This window comes from Mirounga angustirostris, unplaced genomic scaffold (genome assembly GCF_029215605.1).
Source record: "Mirounga angustirostris isolate CCGP_5_RB_7025 unplaced genomic scaffold, mMirAng1.0.hap1 SCAF_16, whole genome shotgun sequence".
NCBI lineage: Eukaryota > Metazoa > Chordata > Mammalia > Carnivora > Phocidae > Mirounga > Mirounga angustirostris.
This window is the reverse complement of record NW_026991724.1, coordinates 3930660-3954831: the sequence shown is the minus strand read 5'-3', so window position 1 is coordinate 3954831 and position 24172 is coordinate 3930660. Positions and strand designations below refer to the sequence as shown.

Genomic DNA, 24172 nt, shown 5'->3' with positions numbered 1-24172 from the left:
GATGGGCGGGGCTCGGCCCCGGGAGGAGCAGCATTAGGGTGGCGATGGTGCAGTTGCTGGTGTCCCACATGCTGGCCGAGGTGGGGCGCCGGCGGCCAGGAGCAGGTGAGGCCTGTGCAGCGGGCATGGAGGGCCACAACACATCTGTGGGACGGACTCCGGGACCCATGGCGGGGTGCACTGAGGACGGTGACCCACTAGAGAGGAGGAGGTTCTACACGTGGCAAGGCGGGAACAAGGTCTCATCTCCCCTTGGTTAGCGCCACGGAGCCTGCGCTTGGAGCAGAAATGCACATCGGGAAGAGCAGCCCAGGGCTGCGGAGGGAGCACGAGCCCAAGGAGATGCAAGGCGGGAGTGAACAGTGGTGGGCACGGCGAGGGACTTCTCAAAGCCTGGATGCCCGGGCTGGCGCCAGAGAGCTGAACCTGTGTGAGGTGGGGTCCAGCACCCACGCTTGACAAGGCTCAGCAGTGAGTGTGCTGGGCTTGGAGACTGAGGACCACCAGCTCCAAGGCCCCCAGCAAGCCAGACCCAGAGCCCTATGAGCCACCTGAGGACAGGAGGGGCGGCTTCCGGCCCGCCCTCCACCAGTGTATTTCCCTCCACGCAGGCACCTGTCCCTGCACCGTCCTAACACAGGGAAGCTATTCTGGTCAAGATCCTAGTGTTTCCTACCACTCCAATTGTCTCCTTAAAGAAGATTAAACAGTTAAGGGTTTAAAATGTTTTGGCTTTGAAAATTTAAACCAGAATGTTAGGCAAAACATTTTACTTAATTTACATACCACAATTTGGAGTCTTGAATCAAGTTTCCTCCACTGATCCAGGAGTCTTAAAGATACAATGATTTTGTAAATCCTGTAACGTCATACACACTCCTGGTGACAGTTCAACGTTATATGTTTCCATAATAGGAGGAAATGGACCAGATTTTAAAACTCCACACACCTTAATTTTTATGCACTCTTCCACAGTAAAAACTGTGATCCGCTACAATACCCTTCCGGACTCCTCTGGAAAGCAGAACAACTGCCTGTCTTTCCCAGGAGATCCCTTAGGACTGTCTCCTGAGGCAAGGGCAGGTGGGGCCTGATGGCTGGGGCTTATGCGCGGTGGTTTGGGCATCTTCGGGATCCTGCCTGGAGACCTTCTGGGTTGCTGCTCAGAACCCTGGGCAGGCAGCGGAGCCCCTCAGGGCTTCCAGACGGCCTGGCTGACGCCCTGCAGCTGGTGACCTACACTCGGATTCTGGGTCTCTCTCACTGTGCTTTCACAGAGCAGATGCCAAGCAGAAGGGCGGGTGCTGTCCCCCCAGATCAGCACCGAGGGTCACGCGGGTCACGCCCAGAGGAGGGCCCGTTTGCTCGCACCTGTGGGGCCGCTCTTCACGCCGTCCAAAGAAACCCAAAGAGCAGAGACGTGGTCCTCAGGCTCACGTTCCTACTTGGAGTAGAAGAAGCATCAGGGGGTGCTTCTTGTAAAACCCATCTGCATGCTTCATGCCCAGCTCCCCAGGCCACAGCAGTGCCTTCAGGCGCCCCACTACCCCGAACAGCTTTTTGCTCTCCTGCCGCCTCTTCCAGTACCCGGTCCCCCCACTGTGCACACCCACATCCACCTCTCATCTACTACAGGGAAGGAACCAGATGCCCGCCCTCGGGGACAGGGCTCCCAGCCACGGGCTATGTCCGGGGAGGTTACGCTTTGCAATGTACTTTGTTTTCTTTTTCCTCCCGTATATTCCCATCTTGTCTCCCCGACTCCCTGTCATGCATTCTGGATTCCCCAGGACCTACTCAAGGGCCAGCTGAGAACGGGGCTATCCCTGAGACCTACAGACTCATTTATGAACGCCCAGGGGACAGGCAGCACGTGCAAACGGGCACAGGGGTGTAAGCTGAAGACTCCAGAGTGCAACGAAAGCTCCAAGACAAAAGGCCCACGTTTCTTCCACTAAAAAATCCCGAGAGGGGCGCCTGGGTGGCTCAGTTGGTTAAGCGATTGCCTTCGGCTCAGGTCATGATCCTGGAGTCCCTGGATCGAGTCCCGCATCGGGCTCCCTGCTTGGCGGGGAGTCTGCTTCTCCCTCTGACCCTCCCAACCCTCCCCCCTCTCATGTGCTCTCTCTCTCAGTCTCTCTCTCTCAAATAAATAAATAAAATCTTAAAAAAAAAAAAAAAAAAAATCCCGAGACACAGAGACTGAGAAGCGGAAGACATAGTCACCCACCGTCAGAGCGCAGGCTCCCGGCGAGGAGGAGTGAGCAGACCGAGACCCCGAGGCCGGCCGCGTGCAGCCGCGCACACATGGAGGGGTCGCCGCACGTGCAGCTAGGCTTTCCCGAAGAAGAGCCCTTCCTCTTTCAATGTCCACGCAAATACTTACAAATCAAGTTTTATCATATCTGCGATTTACCTCCAGAAGCTCTGGGGAGGGGAAGAGAGGGAGCAGGGAGGGTATCGCTGACACAAGACTGACCATGAGGGGCTAATGGGCTTCCCGCTCGACTTCTGTGTGTTGGAAACGGTCTACAAGAAGTTAACAAAAAGGCAAGGACTTTGGTGACAGGCGAACCTTGTTCAAAGCCTCGCTTTGTTCCCGGTGCAGCTGAGGGGTCGTTTTCTGGTGTGGACTGACCACCCACCTCTGCTCGCTGCTGGTGGACTACCAGAGGGGTGCCCTCCGTCGGGTGCCTGGGACAGGACCACAAAGGGCTCCCTCTGCCGCCAGGTGCTCAGCAGACGCCGGCTGACAAAGTGGACATTCGTGAACACAGACCAGGGTCTGGGACAGCGGGCTCTGGGTCGTGGGTGGTCTTTCTCAATTTTAAGTCCTCAGTGTGTTCCTGGATGTTAAGAATGGTGAAAGTCTCACCTTCCAGTAGTAAGAGCCATCACCTCTCAAGGACCCCATCTTCCTCCCTGCTCCCCAGAGCCAGGGCCTATTCTCAAGTAACAACATGAACTAAAGCCAATCAACTGGTCCTGCTCCCTCGGAAAATGCTGTTGAGGTCCCAGTGGGGTCTGTGCCCTGACACGGCATCTCGGTTCTAGTTCAGCCCAGACTGGACCCTGGGACAGTAAAGTCGTGACCTGCAAAGAGAAGACAGCAGACTCCCCGTGCTGAGGGACAAAGGGTGGCTGTGTGACTGTGCTGGGCTGTGCACTCTCTGCTTCAGAAATGGGGATTTGGCCCTTAATGATTCCAATCCGATCTGGTCTGTGGGGCTACCCTTCCTCACTAGACGGCAGGGAGAGACAGGCACCCGAAGGGACAGAGGAAGCTCCAGGAGCCTAGCCTGCTCTCCCGCTGGTCCGCCCTGACAACAGCCTGCACGACCCGGTTCCCCAGCCTGTCAGGGGCCAGGTGTGTCCTTGCCCTTGGGCTCCGCAGGCTCCCCTGGGTGTCCCCAGTTTTATTTACACTGACTCTAGCTGTGTCTGTAGTTTGCCAGCAGAGTCCTGACATGTGGCCCGGCTGAAACAGTGACATCAAAGAGACAAAGGACTTGAATGGACAGTTCTCCAAAGAAGGCACACAAATGGCCAATAAGCTCATGAAAAGATGCTCGACATCATTAGTCATTAGGGAAATGCAGATCAAAACCACTGTGAGACACTGCTTCGCGACCCTCAGTTGCAGTCATCTGAGATGGACAAGAGCATGAGGATGTGGACAAGCTAGGTCCCTCGCACGCTGCTGGTGGGGGCATGCTCTCCAGTCTGGAAGTTCTTCCAGCAGTTAAACATAGAGTTACCATGGGATCCAGTAATTCCACTCCTAGGTATTTACCCAAGGGACATGAAATACACCTACACGGGAATGTTCACGGCAGCATTATCTGTAACAGCCAAAAAGTAGAAGCAACCCAAATGTCCCTCAACTAATCACGCCTAGAAACAAAATGCGGCGTATCCGTTCGATGGAACATCCTTTTGCCGCAAAAAGGAACAAAGTTCTGATACGTGCTACAGTGTGGATGAACCCTGACCACCTCATGCTGAGTGTAAGAAACCAGACATAAAAAGCCCCATATGATAGGATTCCACTTAGATGAAGTGTCCAGAATAGGCACGTCCGTAGACGGAAAGCGGGCGGGCAGGTGTCAACGGCTGGGGGGAGAGTGGCCTGGGTAGTGATGGCTAAGGGGTGCAGGGCTTCTCTTCTAGGTGATGAAAATGTCCTAAAATTGACTGTGGTCGTGGATGCACAGCTCGGACTACATGAAACCCACTTAACTGTGCACTTTAGAAGCACAAGTTTTGTGGGGTATGAATTCAGTTTGAATTCAAAACCCTGATATCCAAGATCCCAAACTCCTCCTCAACCTTGGACCTCCCTCCTGACGCTTTGCCCAGTGTTCTCTGTAGTGACCCAGCAAGGAGAATGAATGTGCCCATGACGGACACGTGCAATGTCGTGCACGCACCTTCTCCCCACCACCCGGCCTCCCCAGCTCTTGGGCCTTCCACTAAGCGTTAGACCTTTTCCCACAGGAGGAGGGGGGTCAGGACAGGAGTTGGGACTGCGGGGGTTAGGAGCAGGGTTTCGCTCCCAAAGGGAGACTTTGCTGCATAAAAGGGAATGAGGAGAGGGCCTCTGATAAGTCTCTGAAGGGACATTGGATTGGGCTGTGGTCAGAGATGGCACAATCTTTGTGAGGTGAGGCTACGAAGCCACCAGCAGACCCTGAGTCTCAGTGTGTCCCACGATGCTGCTCCCTGCTGCCCAGCGGCCAGTTCAGTAATGCCATCCTCTGCCCAAGACCCCCACTAGGCAAGGGACAGAGTGAACGGCGTAGGAAGAGCCCCTGGGATATGAACTCCGACAGCAAAAGTCAGATAAAAGTGCATGTAAACCACATTCTATGGACCGATCGGTATCAGTTCATCCTCAAACAGACTCCTAATCTAATTTATAAAAAAAAATCTGTACCAACAAGATATTAACTTGTTAGTATTTTCTGTAGAGAAAGCTACCAACAAACATGAACCGGGTAGATGATAATTCCTCAATCAGGAGCCCCTGGACCACTAGTTAGAAACCGAAGTTTTAATGCTGTGGAAAGCGGTTTTCAAATGCCGCTCCTCAGGGACCACCTGGTGGCACGGCCTGTCGCACGGCTCCCCTGACGGCAGTCACCTCTCCCCGGGGGCCCTGGGCATCTCCGGGCTCTGGGGGTGACTTCTGGCTGAGCTGCTAGGGTCTGTACTGCTCTGCCCACCCCAAGGAGGTCTCAGACCTCAGAGAATGAGCCGGAAACCCAACACAGAGGTTCTGAATCCAGTGGCCTTCAAGACATCAGGGACCAAGGGCAGTTCACGGTGGTAGGTCTGGCCCCTCTTGACTCTCAGAGAACCTGCTCCCAAAAGGAGCCCAATACATGGCCCACGTGGCCTCAGACTTCAGCTGACACAGAACAATGAGAGAACTGTAAAGCTACAAAGAACTTAAAATTAGTTAAGTGGTGAAATCTAAAACCCAGATCTCAGTCTGTTCTTTAGAGGAACAGTATTTAAACCAGGAGGAATTTATAAATCAACTAGTTACAATCTCTCCATCCGTACAAACTGCCCAGCGGGCTATTTTCCATTGCTGCACTGTGACATCATTTGTGTTTGAGCAATATTTATTCTCCAGTGAAGACATGAAAAATGTGGGGCGCCTGGGTAGCTCAGCTGGTTGAGTGTCTGACTCTTGGTTTCGGTCAGGTCAGGATCTTAGGGTCGTGAGATCGCGTCTTGCGTCGGGCTCCCTGCTCAGCGGGGAGTCGGCTAGAGATTATCTCCCTCTGCCCCTCCCCCCACTTGTGCACGGGCCCTCTCTCTAGCTTGCTCTCTCTTTCTCTCTCAAATCTAAACTAAACTAAACTAAAATAGAAATGAAAAATGTGGGACGCCTGGCTGGCTGAGTCAGTGGAGTAGCGACTCTTGATCTTGGGGTTTTGAGTTCAAGCCCAATGTTGGGCGTAGAGATTACTTTAAATAAATAAACTTAAAGAAAAAAAGAAGAAATGACAAACGCCACAAGCCTGTACCCGGGAATTAATAAAAGCCTGAGGCCACAGGAGCAGGAGGCCCTTCACCTCAGGGTCTGTGGCGCCCCATGACCGACACGGGAAGTGCAGGGCGACAGGGAGTACTCACAGGGTCGGTGAGCATGGTCCTCAGGTGGGACGACAGGGCCAGCACCGCGAGGCAGTTAAACAGGACTCCGTTGACCACAGAGTACCAGAAGTCTTTGGAAGGCAGCAGCATGACGAATGTCACCACAAAGTCCGCATAGACGACCAGGAGCCACGTCATGACGGCACAGATCATGCCGCAGCCGTCGCGGATGAACCAGACCCTGTCGGCCACGTCAGCCTCCGACGAAGAGGAGGACGCAGAGTCGTAACTGTCATTTTCAGCCAGGAGAGGATGATGTTCGACATCCCGAAGCCGGTGTCCTGATGACGGCATGATTTCCCCGGCGCACCCTAGAGGGGAACGGACAGAGCCGATGAGGCTCAGGGGACACACGCACGCTTGCTCATGGGCCACCTGAAGCCTGATGGCTTCCTCTGCTCCTGGCCGTCTCACAAGGACCGTCTAAACAGGGCAGAAAAGAAGACAACAACTGAACAAGATCTGAACCCTACAATCTTCCACCTTAGTGACTAGGTGACAGCCTGTGACACAGCCAGCCCCACCGTGTGGGTGATGCTGAGAGGCACGCACACTCGCCTTCGGCCAGCCACAGGGGAGCGAAGACAGTGGAAGGAACAGGCCAGATGCAGACTCCCAGCCCCGGGGGCGACAAAGCCAGTGGCATGCGGCCAGAGCCCGCGCTGCCCCGTGTGTGCGGAGCCCCGGCCCCCGAGCCCCCGCCCCCCGCCATCCTCTGCTGGCGTGTGGACCCCAGAGCGCCGAGCTCCTGCCCGCCTCCCCCGCCGGCCGCGCTGGGCCGCGCTGGGCCACGCTCCCCCACCGTGCCCGGGCTGGAGCGCTGAGGCCGGGGCCGCCGCTTCCGGTGCGCTCGCCCTCAACTCTGCAGTTTCTGGAATGCCTTCCTCTCTGCGTTCCTCTCCTACAAGTTGTCTTCACTTGCTAATCTGTCCCTTCAGCTCTGCGTCCGACACCTTTCCTGTATTTCCTACAGTACCTGTGTCTGAGCGCACACAGGGGCTGAAGGAACTCACGAGAAACTTCCCCCAGACTGGTTTGGACTGCTGCTTTAATGCACGCCCTTCTGTGACCAGCATGCGACCGGAGGGCAGCTGGACGCTCGTGATAAACATAAGGAGGGGACATAGGAGTCCGTTCACTGGGCCTCGAGGTGTTCGTACAAGGGACAGAGAAGCACCAACAGTGTTTTCTCGAATGGCCTGAGTACCTCCTTGGCACCGGAGCTCGGGTGAGCGCCCTCCGTGCGAGAGCCTGGCCTCCCGGCGCCGTGGAACAGGAGCAGAAGAGAGGAGGATGCCCCGAGGCCGCCACAAGCCCTGCTGGCTCCATCTTTCCAGTCTGGGCGCGGCTTCCTTCGCCCCCCCCCGCCCCCCACGCCAACTGCAGCACAGCGACGACAAGGACGAACGCACAGGCCTGCTCACAGAGGTCACGCGGGAAACCCTCTGCAGAATTCCCTTGCGATCTACAAATGTTCACCGGTACAAGAGAGACCTGAAACGGGGTCCCACTGGCAGTAAAAGAACCCTGCTCTTAGGTCTGACAAAAATAGCTTTAAGGTTTTTTGTAGGTGAAACAGAAGGAACTAAAGAGAAAAAGAACGTGGACGGGTTCCAGCCAGCCGTCCTGGCTGGCATCTGCCGAGCCCTCCACCGTCCCCTGCAAGCACCGTGCCCGTCTCCTCCTCCCACACAAACCCTCCATGCCCCACAGGACCTGACCTTCCTCTCTCGCAAGCATGCCATCCTGAAGGGTTCTTCTTCCTCTGAAGAGGGTTTCTGAACACCAGACGCGACTGCCTGATGAGGACAGCAGACCCTGGCTCTGCCCACACCCGGGTCCAGCTCCATTCTGTCAGGGGCCGAGACAGTGACGGGAAGGTTCTCCCTTCCCTGGGACTCCCAGGCCCCACTCATCAGTGCTGCCTGCAGCATACGGACCCCTTTCTATCTTGAGAGAGGCCTTGTGTGTCTCACCTCCTGAATGACTCACACGGAGGGACTGGGCTTCTCTCCCCGTGTTCCCTTTCGGGGTGTGCACGCTTTTGGGCCCCCAGCAAGTGCATGTCTGTTATCAGACAGATGCAACACCAAGAAACTGGTCCCCTTCTCAGACTCAAGTAGTTTCCTAGTGATTTCCACAAGAGGGTCTTCCTGAATCCTAACTATACATCATCAAGCACTGAAGCTGAAAAATTCCTCCGGCCAGAATTCATTTTGCTTTATGGCTACTCTGGCGAGACACTGCCCACGACAAGTGGGCGCCTCCTTTCAGGGCAGTAAGACAAGAGGCTACAGGCTGGCTTTCTGTCCGAGCATGTCCGTACAGTCTAAGTTCCCTCCAGAAAGCAAGAACCGCAAGTCTCTAGAGGCAAACACGGTGAACGCGGAACCAGCTCAGCCCAGCCTTCCTGGTGGAGACACTGGTGAGAACCGCCCCCCCAGAGCCGGCTGCAGCCCTGTCGTGACACACCCCTACCCGGGCCGCAGACGGCAGGTCTCGTCCTGCAGGAAGAGAAGCCACAAAGACGCCAACCCTGGGCGTGGTAGGAGATTCCTAGACAAGCTCACGAGGATGTGGATGCATGACGTTTATGTGAAAACGTTACAAAGCCAAATTTGTACAATCCACCCGAAGGCAATGGGAAAATCATCTGATACCCAAAAGTCACCTTATTTTCAAGAAAACAGTCAATGAACACAGCAGAGTAGGCGGATAGATTCAGTTCTGTGTAGCCCACTGCACGGGCCTTCTGCTGAGTCACCGTGTTTATACTTCGTGAACGCAAGAGGAAGGGCGGGGAGGAAATGAAGCAGCAGCCCCTTCACACGGAACCATGTGCGCATGCGGGACACAGGAGAGCGGGCTGCACGGCCATCTGCGCAGCAACACTAAGTGTACCAGTCCCTGGGGTCAGGGTGCGTCTCTTTCCACACTCACTGCCACACTGCCATCGATCTCCTGCTGAAGACCATTTCTGAGAGAAACCAGAAAGCACCACGCAGCGACTAACAGGCCAGCAGATGGTGCGTCAGCATTTTTTTGACTTTAATGGCCAACTTAATGGGATTTTGTCCACACTCCCAAACCTAAGCTTAGTTTATGCTCATGTTAGAGAAAGCCCTGTTTCCCAGAACAGGGCAAGTGCCACAGGAGATCACCACGACTTGAGTGGACGACCATCCGGGCAAAACTTTCCACTAACTGTCACTTGGCAGGCACCTCATCCTGTAATAGGTGCGGATAACTTCCAAATGCACTTCACAGAATCCCCTCCAGAGGCACATTCTACCTTCTGGGTAAGTGGTGAGCAAACCAAAGCCGGTAGGTAAAAAGACTGACCTTCTGTACCGCCTGCGCTGCCCTTCCAACGAACACAGTCGATGCCCATGGCAGGAAGGACACCGTGACGAGACACCTGCCCAGAGTCACTCGCTTACCTCACAAATGATCTCTAAACATCACGTGAACATCTTGCGCCTCTTCTTCAGGATCTTAAGGTGCATAGTGTCCTATGTGACAGGATCTGAAAGATAACAAACTCAATTAATTAGAAAAGTGACTCATTCAATGACAAAAGTACATAACATTTCTTAGGATAGGATCAGTTTGGGGAGCTATATAATCAACGTAACATTTTACACATCAAGTTGTCATTCAGAACTATCCTTAACCATGAAATCATTACTCTGTGTTTTCATTACTAGTAAACTATGAAATGATTGACAATCCTGAAAATGAAGTCATTCACTTTACATCTGCCCCTTTTACCTTCCTGCTATCTGAGCCCTGGCATTAAATACAAGTCGAGAAGCCAAAATCTCTTGAGCAAGATCCCCAGGGATCATCCAAACCAGACCGGACCAGCCTATATTTCAAAAGTCAACAAGTGTTTTAGCAGCCACAACAGAAGACTTCCAGAGAAAATGGGAGAGAGTGAGACCAAGAGGTGAGAGGTGCTGGACAGGATGCCAGGCCCACTGTGGGAGGGAACAAGGCACAGGAAGCAAGCAGGGAACTGAGCGAGGCCATCTACTTAAGGAAGAAACTCCCAGGTGGCATCTCCCTCCCGGCTCCCAAATCGCTGGCAGGCGGGTGACCAGATGTGGCCTCTCCAAAAGCACGCATCTGGCCCGAGAGGAAAGACCTAAAGATACCAAGATGGTGGGGGGAGTCCCCCCCAATATAACTAGTCTTTATTTCCAGCACAGATCTTTTCATGAGTTTTTTTTAAAGCTGTCCATTTATTTCCAGCCTTAATGACATGTAACTGACATGCAACCCTGTGTATGTTCTAGGCGGACAGCAGAATGCTTCGACTGACATACAGGTCAGAGGTTTTGAAGAAAGCCTAAAATAGGTCTCAGGAGAGACAGAGCCCCAGAAAGAGGGGGAAAAGGAATTCAAAAGAGGCAAAATGCAGAGAAACCTTAAGAGTTAAGACATTATATCTGTGAAACAAAAGAGGAACATTCTGAGAACTTCCTAGTTACTGAAAAATAAAAATGATAGCATTAAAATTAAAAACAAAAAACAAAAAAACAACAGGATTAGACGAGAGATGAGGAACTCTCCCAAAAGGAGAATTAAGTGACAGAGACCTCAGGAGAGAGTGTAAAACAGAACTAGCTGGCCCAGCGCACCCACGGCAGGAGGCCAGCAAAGCGCAGCCCTTCCCGCAGCCCTTCCCGCCACGAGTCTCGCTTCCCTCCTGGCCGCCCGCTCCGCGCGCCTGGCCGCTCCGTCCTTACCCCGTTTCCTTCCAAGATAAGATTTTTCTGCTTAAGCAAACCCTTTGTCGGAGTCTATCTTCTGAAACCAAGACCCCTGACTAGGACAGCAGGAGGCTGGCGTGGAAGAGGGGGGAGGGGGTGGTCCGCAGGTGGCACGGTACCCCCAAGTCTCTGCCACCAGCCACTCTCCAGGGCAGAGCGGAGGCCGCTCTCTGTCCGGCCCCGAGTTTGCCCGGCCTCCGCCGAGGCCAGGCTGTCACCCCCTCTGCCCAGCAGCCACCACAAGACTCCTCAGGAGCCACCTCTCCCTCAGCACCTGCCCGACAGCCTCCCCGCTGCCCCGGGGCCAGTGCTCCGAGCGCCTTCTGAACGTCTGAGGGACACAGGCGGCCGTGACTCCACGCTGCCGACACTAGTGTGGGTGACTCTGTACATACAGTGATTTTGTTCAGGGGATGGCTATGCAACAGCCAGCAACTCTGAAGACCCATGTTTTAAAGTGAAACTGGCTCTGCAAGATGTAAGAGTGCTCATCGCAGACATCAGGTTTCCCGCAGAGTCTCTAGAGTGAGACCAAATCCCCAATTGCTTTTATACGTTTTGAAAAGGAACCAACACAGCAACCACTTCGAAAAGTGGCCTGACACTTTCCCCAAGTAGGACACCCACCCTGTGAGTCAACAGTTGCGCTTGTCAGTATTCACCCAGGAGAAATGAATCTGAACACAAAGCAGGGAGAGAACTGTCCGCAGCAACTGTATTCCTAATACTGCCCAAACCAGAAACAACCCAAACATCCACCACCGGGAGATGCCCAAGAAACTATGGTGTGCTTATCCGAGGGCACACTGCTCAGCAGCGAAGAGGAAGAAAATTCTTTTGTGAGATCGGCGACCACATGGATAAATCTCAAAGATATTATGTCACCCATATGACACTTGAAACCAGGCAACATTAATTTTTTCTGAAAGAATCAGAACAGGGGTTCGAGCACAAGGGGAGTGACCAAGAAGAGCCCAAGGTAACTTTCTGAGGTGATGCAAATGCCCTACATCCTGAGAGGACACTGGTGCTACCGGGACTTAAAGTTGTACATTTCACTGTGCACTGATTACGCTTCAGTTAAAAAATGAACAGGAGAAAAATAAGCAGCACGGTGACAGGGACGGGGTGGGAACGGTGAAGCGGAGGCCAAGTTCCAGCCAGATGCTTTCTCCAGAAACAGCACTCAGGGGCCACGATGTCCCTGACTGACCTCTGTCTGTATCTTCAGATGAGGTTCTTAGCCTCTTCCCTCCTTTTTCTTTGGCTGTAAACAATGTATCCTCAAATACAAACTGAAAACAAATAAATAAACAAAAGACATCAGTATTCTTTGGTGATCAGTCACGACAAAAAAGAATCAAGAGGGGCGCCTGGCTGGCTCAGTCAGTAGAGCGTGCAACTCCTGGTCTCAGGGTCGTGAGTTCGAGCCCCAGGCTGGGTGTAGAGATTACTTAACAATAAAATCTTAAAAAAAAAAAAAAAAAAAAAAAAAAGAATCAAGATACAATTACTTTCACTATTGCAATAAAAAGAATGTCTACCCTAGAGTCTGATAATCATGTTTATATTAAGATGCTATTTAAACTCATTATGGCTTTACTATTCATACACCCACTGATGACCTATAAAAAGCAAGAATAAGCAGCTCTCTGCTTCAGGCACAGAAGAAGCATATGAAGCAAACGCGAACCCTGAGAGATCTACTTAATTCAGCCATGGGGGGCGGGGGCTCCGAGCACCATCCTCTACGCCAGGCCCCAGGATGCACAACCATGGACGGCGGCTTTAGCTCACAGGAGCTCACAAACCAGCAGAGGCGGGAATCAGGCCAGTAAATAATGTGCTAAGTGTTATCCCCAAATCAGGAGCAAAGTGTGGTAAGGGAGAGAGATGACAACAGCTAATTCGATCTGGAGGAGCCGGAGAAAGTGTCAGTAAAGAGGCCAGCATGGTGGGCCCTGACAACAGGCGAGAACAGTGTGAGGAGGCCCAGGTGGGAGCAGGAACCCCGCGAGCCGAAGGGCCTTGAGCTCAGGGTGAAGGAGGGGAGGGAAGGACGGAAGGGGAAGGGCAGATGGGGCCACTCACAGAGTACTCAGAACGCCCAACTAAGGAGTCTGGAAGTCTGGACTCGTTCTGCTGGTACGGGAGGCACCAGATCTCTGGTAAATAGATAGATGTTTTAAAAAATAATTGGTGAGACCAAGGATGGAAGGAGGAAGCCAGCCAACCAGGAGGCCGTTGCCACCACCCAGAACAGAGAAGGAGCTGGCCGGGGCCAAGAGGGGAGTGGGGCCTGCAGGGGACTGAGCGCTGTCCCCAGAAGAAAGAGCACAGCGGGGACCAACGGCAAGGGGCGGCTGGGGCACAGCATACGGAAGTGAAAGGGACTCGGAGGCGTTTCTGTCCCGCTTGCTTCTCCCAGAACACGGGAGCCGCAGACTCAGGCTCACGGAACTTGAGGTGCCTCAGGAATAAACCAGCAGACAATCATCTGCCCTCCTGCTACTCCGTCCTCGAGAGACAAAGTGGGAACGGACGTGACCACCCAAGGGGCCACAGCAGTGTGGGGCTGGAGCTCTGACAAGGGTCCAAAGAGCCACAAGGGAGCCAGGGGGGCCTAAGAGCAGGGAGCTAAGAGCACGAAGGCTGGAGCAGTCAGCCCTCCCAAAGCAGGTGCCGGGAGAGGCTCAGCTCAGTAGGGACCTTTCCCCAGCAGGTTTGGTCAAGTGCCAGGAGCTTGGGAGACTGGGCGGTGAGGAAATTAAAGAAGCACCTTTTTAAAGATGCAGTTAAGTCCCGGACATATGCAGCTAGAAGGAAAAGTCGAGGTAATTCTGCCTCTCAGCTTGCGCTCTCGTGTATTATCTCACATAATGCTCCGACAGCGATCCTTAAGTGCAGCTGAGTCTGGAATAACACAGGGGCTGTGTCGCCACCCTGCCCCAAACAGTCAAAAATCCATGTACAACTTCCGACTCCCCCAAATTTAGCTCCTGATAGCCTAACAGCCTACTCCACACTAAAACATAAACAACCAATGAACACAATTTTTGCATGTATTCTTATGATAAAGTAAGCAAGAGACGCAAAAGTGTTAAAAAAAAATCCTAAAAGAAAATACGTTTATAGTACTGCATTATATTTATAAAAAAAAATTCACGTATAAGTAGCCTGTGCAGTCAAACCCATGTTGTTCAAGGGTCACCTAGACTTGGTTTCCCCACTTGCACACCTTGGCCGCCTTGGACCCACGGGGTTAAGTCCCCGCCAGCCCCTCACCCCTGTGAGTCCCTGGGGCTCCACACAAATCCCACCATACTGCATCCTGCTTTGACCATGGCTACCTTTTCTTTTTTTTTTTTTCAAAGATTTTATTTATTTATTTGAGAGAGAGAATGAGAGAGAGCACATGAGAGGGGGGAGGGTCAGAGGGAGAAGCAGATTCCCCGCCGAGCAGGGAGCCCGATGCGGGACTCGATCCCGGGACTCCAGGATCTTGACCTGAGCCGAAGGCAGTCGCTTAACCAACTGAGCCACCCAGGCACCCGACCATGGCTAGCTTTTAAAAGCCGAGGACAGCCCCAAAAGTGATTTAATGGAAACAGAACGAATATATGTGCAGTTAAGCCAATTAAGCTAGCAGCAATCTAAGAAAACATCAGCGAGGAGGCCCCGCCATGCCTGCTCCTGTTTCTTTTTCTTTCTCATCCTGTACTTATTTGAACTTTTCTTGCAACTACAGAGATAATTTAGGCTCACTGCAGTTTTCTGTTTTTAAAAAGAATGAGTGCCCAAGTTTGCAGACTCAGGGGGATGACCCTTCTTCCTGAGACGGAGGAAGCAACAGTGGGGCGGGTGGAAGGGGGGACGTCTACAGAGAACCATGGAGATGCACTGAAGCTAAAGCCGTTCACGCTCCATAACACCATCTTCTGAGCCAGGAGTCAGGAGTGGGTTGGGGGCGTTAACAAGTGCAGGAAGCAACTGAGATTGGAGAAGAGACACTGCAGGGAGGACAGCCAAGGGAGCCGTGGGCCCAGGCAGCGCAGCAGACCCCCAGTTTCTAACACCGTGATGGGAGTGGCTCGCCCTGCTATCCAGAAGCCCGGCTCGGCACCCAAAGCTTTATGGGGCTGGAGAGTAGCCAAGATGATAGGAGAGAAAACCAGGGTATCAAAGGCAAGACTTGGGCTGAAATGATTCACCGGGGAGTGCAGGATGAAGGGGAGAAGGCTGACAAGCCAGGGACAGCAAACTCCAGGGACCTGGAGGTCCTGGGGAGACTAAGAACCCAGTGGGGAGGAAGTGACAGGGTAGCCAGGTCAGACTGAGGCTGGGTCAGCAGGGCAGCGGTAAGAACTCAGCGGAGGCGCCACTCAGGGTAACAGTAAGATCCGGCAGGTCGCGACCTGGGAGGGGAGTGAAGGGGAGTGAAGGGGGAGGTCAGGCACGCCTGGCCTGGGGGTGTCAACCTTCAGCCTGGATACTAAGTGAGCCGGGACCCAGTGGGAAGACTACAGACAGTGGAGTCCTAGCTGAACTTGCTGAGAGAATGGAGCATTCAGATAATCTGGTACAGTGTATTTATGGCAATTACATTCTCAAATGTTCTTTCCGTCAATTTGTAATCACGAAAGATTTAGCTTGCGCTTTCAAACCCCACCGATAATACATGCTGTACAAAACAATAATTTTCTCAAATTATTGAATCTAAAGAACAGAATATTAACCTTTAAGGAAAAAACCCCACAGAATATTACGCTAACTAAAGCCAAGTCTCAATAACAGGCTGGCACATAACCCATACTGTGAACAGTAAACTTATTTAAGGTTTCTAGAAAGGTCTTCCACACTAAAATATGGAAGGATGGCGAATGGCGGAACGCACCCACGTGATGGGACTCAGAATGCAGTCAATCTCATGAATGGGGGGCAGGGCAGCACTGGGTTCTTCCTTCTTTCCCACGGGCCACACTTCAGTCTCTTACTGGGTCCTCGTCTTTGTAGACTCCTCAGTGTTGGCAGTGCCCAGGTTCAACCCTGGGTTTTCCCTTTATCTATGTGTTCTCTCTAAATGATATTAGAGGCTCTCAGGCCCATTGTCGCTGCTAAAAACACATATATCTAGGAACCCCCCAACTAACCATGTGTCACTGAGTGTATCAGCCGGCTCCTCAACAAGGCCCTCTGCCTACCAGACCCTTCCGATACTCACGGTTCCATGGGGGCACCTCCATCTAGCTGTCAAGGTCAAAACACAGGAGTTACCCTTCATTGAACTTTCCCCCACCTCCCCACACTGAACCCTTCAGCAAGTCCCGGGGGCACTACCTCCAAAACCAACCCCAATCTGACCCCCTCCCCCTCCCGCCCAGCCAAACCAAGGCCCACGAGCCTGGCCCTGGGCAGTGTGCAGGGCGCCTCCTAAGCACGGTTTCTGCTCTCACTGCTGTCCTCACCCCACAATCCACCCCCATTCAGCCGAGTACGTTTTCACAGATCTAAATGAGATCACTTTCCTCCCTTACTTAAAACCACCCAACGAGGGCCTCTGCAGTTAGAATAAAATCCAAAGGCCTTCCTGTAGTCTAAAGCCCAACCCGACCCAGACCGTGCTGACCTCACTTACCCTCCCTACCTCACTGGCCGGCTCGCTACTCTCATCACCTCCACACGATGTTCCCCGCTGTCCCGACACACCCCCAGGACGCTCCACACTCCACACCCATCTGTGGAATGAATAAGAGAACCAGGGAGCGCACCTGAGGAGGCCCACAGGAACAGGAAGGGGGTCAAGTGGGATCTGGCACGGGGGTTGAGGTCAGAAGTCTGGGAGCCTTGGGAAAAGCAGTCAGGGAGAAATGTGGAAGGTTATGGGGAGAGAGGGAGAAGAGGAGGAAGAGAGAAACCCACTTGCAGGGGTTTTCTGGGGGAACCTCCATTTCTGGGGTGTCACCCGAGCGTGTAGGCTCGCTGAGGTGGTCTCGAGGGAACGCTCACCCATATGCCAGAGGTCCGTTAGGCCTGCACTAGAGCCACAGCTGATCCTGAAAGACAAGTGGAGCAGCTCTTCTAAAAATCCCAAGAAGGTAAATGAACCCTGAGGAATTCTAAATCCAGAAATAAAAAGAACACTAGGGTTCCAAGCCTCTCTAGGTGTCCTGTCCCAGGGACTAGCTGAACCTCAATCAGGCTGGTGAATCCCCGCCTCTTTCCAGATGCTCCTAAAGAGGGTTTCCTTGTTTAAAATGAAATGAACTTTTATAACATCAGACTCAACCAAATCCAAAACACTATGAACATGCGCCAGGCTACTAATGTAGCCGGCGGTCAGATGCGAATCTATGACGACCTAAGATATCGTAAAGGAAAGGAAAGGCCCATTCCTACCACCGTCTCCCGGCACCAGGGGCTTTATTCGCATCAGTCCATCAGAACCAGCGGCTGCCCTAAAAGCAAGGCACTAGCATCAGCTCATTTCAGACACAAGTAGATGAAGCCTTAGAGCTGTAGTAACCGGCCCAAGCTCACAGCCAGGAAAGGGTGGACGCAGGACTGTCTTGACTCCAAAGCCCACGTTCTTCCATTAAAATACACCGCCTCCCAGAGCAGTTGGTTTTAGAAAATGCATTCTGTAATGAATAAATTGAATTAGGGACTCTGGAACTCTGAGAATTCAAAACATTTCAACAAAGAAATGATACTGTAAAAGCCTGTCTCAAGAGACACTGGAAGCTTCTCTATCCTGACTGCTCCCTGCTTACAGGGTGCTGCCAATAAACTGCACCCTCTCCCAGAACATGGAGCCTAGAACTGCACCCTTTCCAAAGCACCAGCGACACAGGGAGCGGGCCTCTCCTCCCACGTACTGAGAGCACTCCTCATGCAACCAGTATTCATTAAGTACCTTTTACCCTCTAGGCACACAGCCCCTCACCCCTTCCTACTTGTGCAAGGACACTCCCTGCTTAGGGCTCTGCCCCCTCCCTGCTCACCTTTCCCACAACCGAGTTTAGGCACCCTCACCTCTGGCGGGTACCTCTGCAGAATCCTAATCTCAAGGTCACCAGGTCCATTCACCACCCTCTGTGTAGCCACAGGACTTACGGCCAAAATCACAGTGTGGGTCACAAAGGCAGTCTGGTTCCAAACCTGTTAGCCCTGCCCGTGGCATTCAAGGCTCCACTGAATCTGGCTCCCCTACCTTTTTGGGCTCAGTGCTCGCCACAGTCTCTTCCACAAGGCGCTCATGCTGGTTCCCTCGCCATGCCCTTTCACCCCTCCGTGCGTCTGCTCCTGCTCTTTCCTCCAAGTAGAGGACTCTTACTCTCTGCCCAGCCAAATTACTCATTAATCAAGCTCTTACCAAGCCCCCACTACATACAAGACATCCCAGGATGACTTAAGTATTTTCAAAACTATAAGATGCTACACCACTGTATAGCATTACCTTGGGCCCACACCGAGTATGGATCTTATTAGACAATAGGGTTCTAACAAGGCTCTACAAGAATGGAATAAAACTTAGCAGTAAGGAGAGCTACGAATAGCAAGACAAGAACATGTTTGTAGATAGAGGCAAAGAAGTCAGTGAATGGGAAGAAATCAAAGAGGCAAAAGTGAGAGGAAATGCCTAAATGCCTGTCCCATGATAGGCAGAGCAAAGAACAGACACAGAGTTCATGGAACGATGGGATTCTCTCTTCCTCAGAGGCAGAGGAAAGAAAAAGACTGATGGATATTGAGAGAGATTTTAGCTAGAAAAGACTCAAGGTTGAGAGAACTCTCCCAGTAGCCTCTGTCTCCTCCATGTTCTAGAAGGTAGACATTCGTCAGTGGTAAAACAAAAGAGTGTATTTTTAAGTAGAAAGGGACCACGAAAAAAGGAAGGATGCTGTTTAACAAAAAAAATACAACCTTGCCCAAAAGGAGGTTTGGCCTTTGGCCTTGGCTGACAATCTGATTCAGGGTGGGAACTGACCAAACCAGAAAGACCAATAATGTGACTCAGAGGGGGGCTTTGGGTCACACAGTATCAGCGTGGTCCATTAATGAATCAGTTACGCTTAAGAAATGGAACCCCAATAAAGACTCTGAGCACCGAGGCTCATATGAGTTTCCCTGGTTGGCGATACTCCCGTGCACACTGTCTCATATCAGTGCTAGGAATTTAACACATTCTGAGTCCACACAGAGAGGACGACAGAAGTTTCACCTCTGCTCCTTCCTCAGACTCTGCTAGAAGCCTCTTCACTTGGCTGATTTTAATCTTTATTCTCTACCTGTAATAAACCACAACGTGAGCATACCAGCTTTCAGGGAGTTCTGTGAGTCCTTCTCTAAATAACCATCAAAGCTGAGGGTGGTTTTGAGAACCCCAAAACTTGCAGCTGATGTCAGAAGTGAGGGTGGTCTTGCAGACTGTTCCCTCTAAACTCTGGATTTGACTCTCACGGTTGGCCTGGACACTTCTCAGATGCTACAGCCGAAGGGTTACACAGAAGTTGTCAATACTGACCCTGGACACTGGCTTTGGGGCCAAAAGGGAACGCAATGAGTGTTGAGACCTTATGCTCTGCTCTAGTGTTTAACTTGGTTTTTTTTTTTTTTAACAAAATAAGCTGTATTTGTGTAACAAAACAAGAATAATAATTACTTATTATTCTTAAGAAACATAATCCCAAAAAGCTGCTTTAGGAAAATTGTCTTGTAGAGCTGCCCAACATGGAGTGGAGCAGGGCCGCTCCCACATCATCAGGAAAACTACTTCCCAATCACCCCACACATTAAATTCATATGTAAACTTATTTCTAGTGCCATTTCTCAAATTACCAAAAACTATATTATTTATACCACTAACAAGTCCCAAGCCTGCAGGTAACAGTTTCAGTAGGTATGGAGAAGTCAATCCATACTTTTGACTGAATCAAGACTAAGTTCCTTTTAGTACTTTCTCCCTCACTGAGAGGGCCATTCTGTTCATACTAATGCTTGTCCTTTCTAGAAGATTTCTGCTTTTATAGTGGATTAGCACAGCTGTAACAGTCCAGTTTGTACACTGTAATCTAAGGCAGGCTCTGAGCGATTGGTAGTGGAATACTTCTGCACACACTTTACCCCCTTTGCTTTGAGCTGAGACATCTGCATAAAAAGTTCCCATGGTTGTTTAATGAATTCTTTAGGAAACCACCCCTCAGATAGTCTTGTTCTCCTCCCTTTCTAAACGCAAAACCCACCAGTCTAACTTCCCAAAATACACAACCCAAGTAACTTCAATAACTTGAACCCTCCTATCTTCCAGAATGTCAAGAAATGCAATTTAACATTTCTGTTCCATCCTTTTTTTTTTTTTTTTTTTTACTATCCCAAGAACCTTTCACGTGAACAAAGTTCTGACTTCCTAACAAGCAAATTTAACAAGGTGACTTTTATAAAGGTGGCTTTAGGTACGTACAAGTTGTAAAACAAGGTCAAAAAGATTAAACTTGTCATCTGTGGGGTGAGGAGTTTAGGAAGAAATAGCTGACCCAGATTTCTAGACCATCTGAAACAGGAAGAGTACGATAGACAAATACATGTGCCGTAAGTACATACACCAAGCACAAGTGGTCAGCAAAAGAGGCTACAAGGCAGCCAGCTACCTCAACAGTTCTTACACTCCTATTTAACTACCATCATAAACGTGTTATTTATAAGCTAATAAAGTTCGTGCATCACAGCAGAGAGACTTAGTTCCAGCAGCAATGACTCCTTGGGAGAGATGGGCCTTGGCAGCACCAAGAAGAGATGCAGACGTTGCCCTGAAGGCTGAGCTGGTTGTCCGAGATGCCCTGTCCCGCAACTCCCCACAAAGACCATTGACGGGGTAAGGGAAGATAACCAGGAAGATGGGCAAAGAATAAAAGAGAACAGTTAAAACTTCTTAAAAGGAAGGTAGGAACAGGAGCATTCGAGAAGCCACGGGCGATGTTCAAGGAAGCCCATCGTAACACACGCCTATAAACCACTCTTACAGCTTACAGTAGGGTTTTACAGTCACTCTCTCTTGGGGCCCTACGAACGAGCCCGTGGTTAGTTTATTAGAGGGGGAAACAAGGCTCGGAGAGCTTGGTGTCATGCCCAAGGTCAGGCAAAAACCTGGGGCTGCAATTCGGGCCCGATCCCGAGAGATCCGCGAAGGAGTGACGAGGAGACACCTGGAGAGGAAGTCGAGCGCGGGCACAAGGTGGCACAGAGGTGCCCCCGAGGAGCTCGGGAAGGTCGCCGGTGCGCGGCGGGGGGAGGAGAGGACGCAGGGGGCCGAGGGAAGGGCGGCCGGGGGCCGGGGGCCGGGGGCCGGGGGCCCGGGGCGTGAGCAGCCTGCCGGGCCCCAGCCCGGCCCAGCCCGCCGCACTCACCCGAGGCCCGGGCGCGGTCGCCCGGCGCTGCGGCTCCTCCCGGCCTGCGGCGGCGGCGGCGGCTGCACCAGCCGAGGCGGGGTCGCATCATGCGGCCGCGCTCATGGCCGGGCTGGCGCGGGCCCCGCGGCCCGGCTCGGGTGGGTCCCGCCGGGCCGATCGCAGGGACGCGGCCGCCCAGCGCACACGAGGGCGCACAGCCCAGCCTGGAGAGCCGGGCTGCGCGACCCCCGGAAGTGAACCCCTCGAGGTCAGGGGCGCCGCGCGTGCGCAGTTCCGGCTGCGCCGCTGCCGCCCGCGGAGAGGGAGCTCGAGGCGGCTGGCGGGGACTCGGGAGCCGGGGTCCTCGCGGAGCCCAGAGTCCGGCGGACCAACAGTTCCTTGTCAGAGGCGGCTCTTGGCCGAAAGCTCCTCTCGCCAGATAAAGGCATCCGTCCAAGCTGAAGTCCGGCAGGGGAAGGACGGGGGCCACGGGCTGACGACGCACGGTGCGAGCCGCGCCGCCCGCTTGTCGAGCTCGCCGGGCCGCTCGTGTCCCGGCGCCCGAAGCCCGCGGCGGCGTCTGAGAGCCAGTTTTAGGTGTGGCCTGTGGGGCGTGAGGAGCGAGAACTTCGGAAATGGGGAACTAGAGGAGCGGGAGCGGGAACAGTTCAGCCAGACAGCGCGTGGGGAAAAGGGGAGGCGCACCGGGCTGGGCCCTCCTGGGGGCGCCTCTGAGCCTCTGACCCCCCCCCCCGGAGCGTCCCAGCGCCTCCTTGCAGATGCTAAGCCCTGAGTGCTTTGAAGGCAGACGCGTGCTTTTCATTTCTTTGGCTTTCCTGTAACGTTTGGACAGTTCTCGCAGGGCTGGGAGGTACGTGCTCGGGTAGTGTTTGTTGTCAAACTGGCAAGTGCTCGCCGACTCGTAAGGTGGACGAAAGCAGTGATCACAGCCAAGGGATCTATCAGAATCTCACTGTCTCGCTTCCAGAAACTTTTTTTTTTTTAAGATTTTATTTATTTATTTGACACCGAGAGAGACAGCGAGAGAGGGAACACAAGCAGGGGGAGCGGGAGAGGGAGAAGCAGGCCTCCCGCTGAGCAGGGAGCCCGATGCGGGACTCGATCCCAGGACCCCGGGATCATGACCTGAGCCGAAGGCAGTCGCTCAACCGACTGAGCCACTCCGGTGCCCCCCCCCCTTTTTAAAAGATTTTATTTATTTATCTGACAGAGAAAGACACAGCGAGAGAGGGAACACAAGCAGGGGGAGCGGGAGAGGGAGCAGCAGACCCCCCGCGGAGCAGGGAGCCCGATGCGGGGCTCGATCCCAGGACCCCGGGATCATGACCTGAGCTGAAGGCAGAGGGTTAACGACTGAGCCACTCCGGTGCCCCCCCCCTTTTTAAAAGATTTTATTTATTTATCTGACAGAGAAAGACACAGCGAGAGAGGGAACACAAGCAGGGGGAGCGGGAGAGGGAGCAGCAGACCCCCCGCGGAGCAGGGAGCCCGATGCGGGGCTCGATCCCAGGACCCCGGGATCATGACCTGAGCTGAAGGCAGAGGGTTAACGACTGAGCCACCCAGGCGCCCGCTTCCAGCTAAACTTTTGGAAGTAAGGGGTGCATTTAAAAGTTTAAACTTTCGTTACTGTATCTTGTACCTCTTTACTCAAAGTGGTGCTATGTATGCATTTAGTCAGCTCTCTCTGAGGCTCCTGTCTCCTGCTATCTTTGCTTGGGGATTTGTTTCCACGAGGGAGGAAAGTGAGTGAGGCCTTCAATCAGTGATCAATTTTTTTTTTTGCATTGGCTGAAAGAAAGCATGGTTATCTTTGAATAACACCAAGACCTGCAAGTAGCCCTATATTTGGGATATCCTTTTTATGAGCAGTGTTAAAACAATAGGTCTTTTTTAATTTTTTATTTTTTGAGAGAGAGAGCCCGGGGCGGGGGGGGGGGGCGCAGAGAGAGAGACTCTTACGATCTCATGACTTTGAGATTATGAAATCAAGAGTGGGATGTTTAACCGACTAAGCCACCCAGGAGCCCCCAAATGGGTCTTTAAAAAAAAAAAAGTTATGTCAGACAAATATAAACACATGTCAAGGCTTTAATTTAACTCACTAATTAATGAAGTATGTAAGGTGATACATACAGTTGGTTCAGAGATAAATCCAAAAGGCAGACATATATCTAGGCAGTCAAGCATGCTAAAATGAATTTGCTTAATAGATGCAGAGCTGGCTTCTGCAGTGGGGGAGGCAAATCAATTGAACTTTCACCAGGCAAAATTGACTTTATGTCTAATATCTGTGGACAAGAATCATTTGCATTGCTTTCAGTTCTCTGCAACCTGTAAAGTTATAAATAGCTTAAAGGAAAGTGAAGACCCCAGGAAACCAGATAACCCCGAAGGGTGAGTCAGACCTCTGGTTGTTCACCGAAGACACCTAACAATCTTTTTGACCCATTTCAAAGTCTTTCCCAAAAAATGAAGAATGGATTCTTCTTAGAGTTCCCCCACTTGTTTGTGTTGCCTATGTCCCTTAATCCTGGTGTAGCTTGTTTATTGTAACTTTGAAAGTGCACCCCTTGTTGTAGGAAATGGCACAATAAAATCATTCATTAAAATATTTAACAGGAAAAGCAAAGGTTGACAAAAACAATTCTGTTATCGAGGGTTTTCATCTCTTTCTCAACAGAATTGGTATGTTTTTTAAAAAGGCCTTCTGCAACGTGAAGCCCTGTGGATAAAAAAAAAAAAAAGCCTTCTGCAAGTCATTTCCCCTCTCCAAGCCTCAGCTTTTGTTTTTGTTTTTTTAATCTCTAAAATATGAGATTA

At 52.1% G+C, this 24172-nt stretch overlaps 2 protein-coding genes across 14 annotated transcripts in view; one reads left to right on the top strand and one right to left on the bottom strand.

Moving 5' to 3' along the window:
• Positions 1-21549, bottom strand: part of ZDHHC7 (zinc finger DHHC-type palmitoyltransferase 7) — a 41911-nt gene extending 20362 nt beyond the window's left edge. For 3 of the 11 annotated variants that reach the window (XR_010408166.1, XM_054511230.2, XM_064581085.1), the window contains exon 1: positions 6148-6497. Coding sequence is in view for 10 of the 11 variants with exons in the window: in XM_054511230.2 (XP_054367205.1) it covers positions 6148-6462 (315 nt within the window). In the remaining variant the exon portion in view is untranslated. Of the gene's footprint in view, positions 1-6147; positions 6499-7889; positions 9008-9608; positions 9695-9939; positions 10209-16093; positions 16116-21346 lie in introns of those variants that run through there. The other 8 variants (XM_064581084.1, XM_064581083.1, XM_064581082.1 and 5 more) reach the window with 6 other exon arrangements.
• Positions 21550-21646: 97 nt separating this feature from the next.
• Positions 21647-24172, top strand: part of KIAA0513 (KIAA0513 ortholog) — a 72699-nt gene continuing 70173 nt past the window's right edge. The window contains exon 1 of one of the 3 annotated variants that reach the window (XM_045890630.3): positions 21647-21925. The gene's annotated coding sequence lies outside the window, so the exon portion shown is untranslated. Of the gene's footprint in view, positions 22200-23324; positions 23747-24172 lie in introns of those variants that run through there. The other 2 variants (XM_045890626.3, XM_045890631.3) reach the window with 2 other exon arrangements.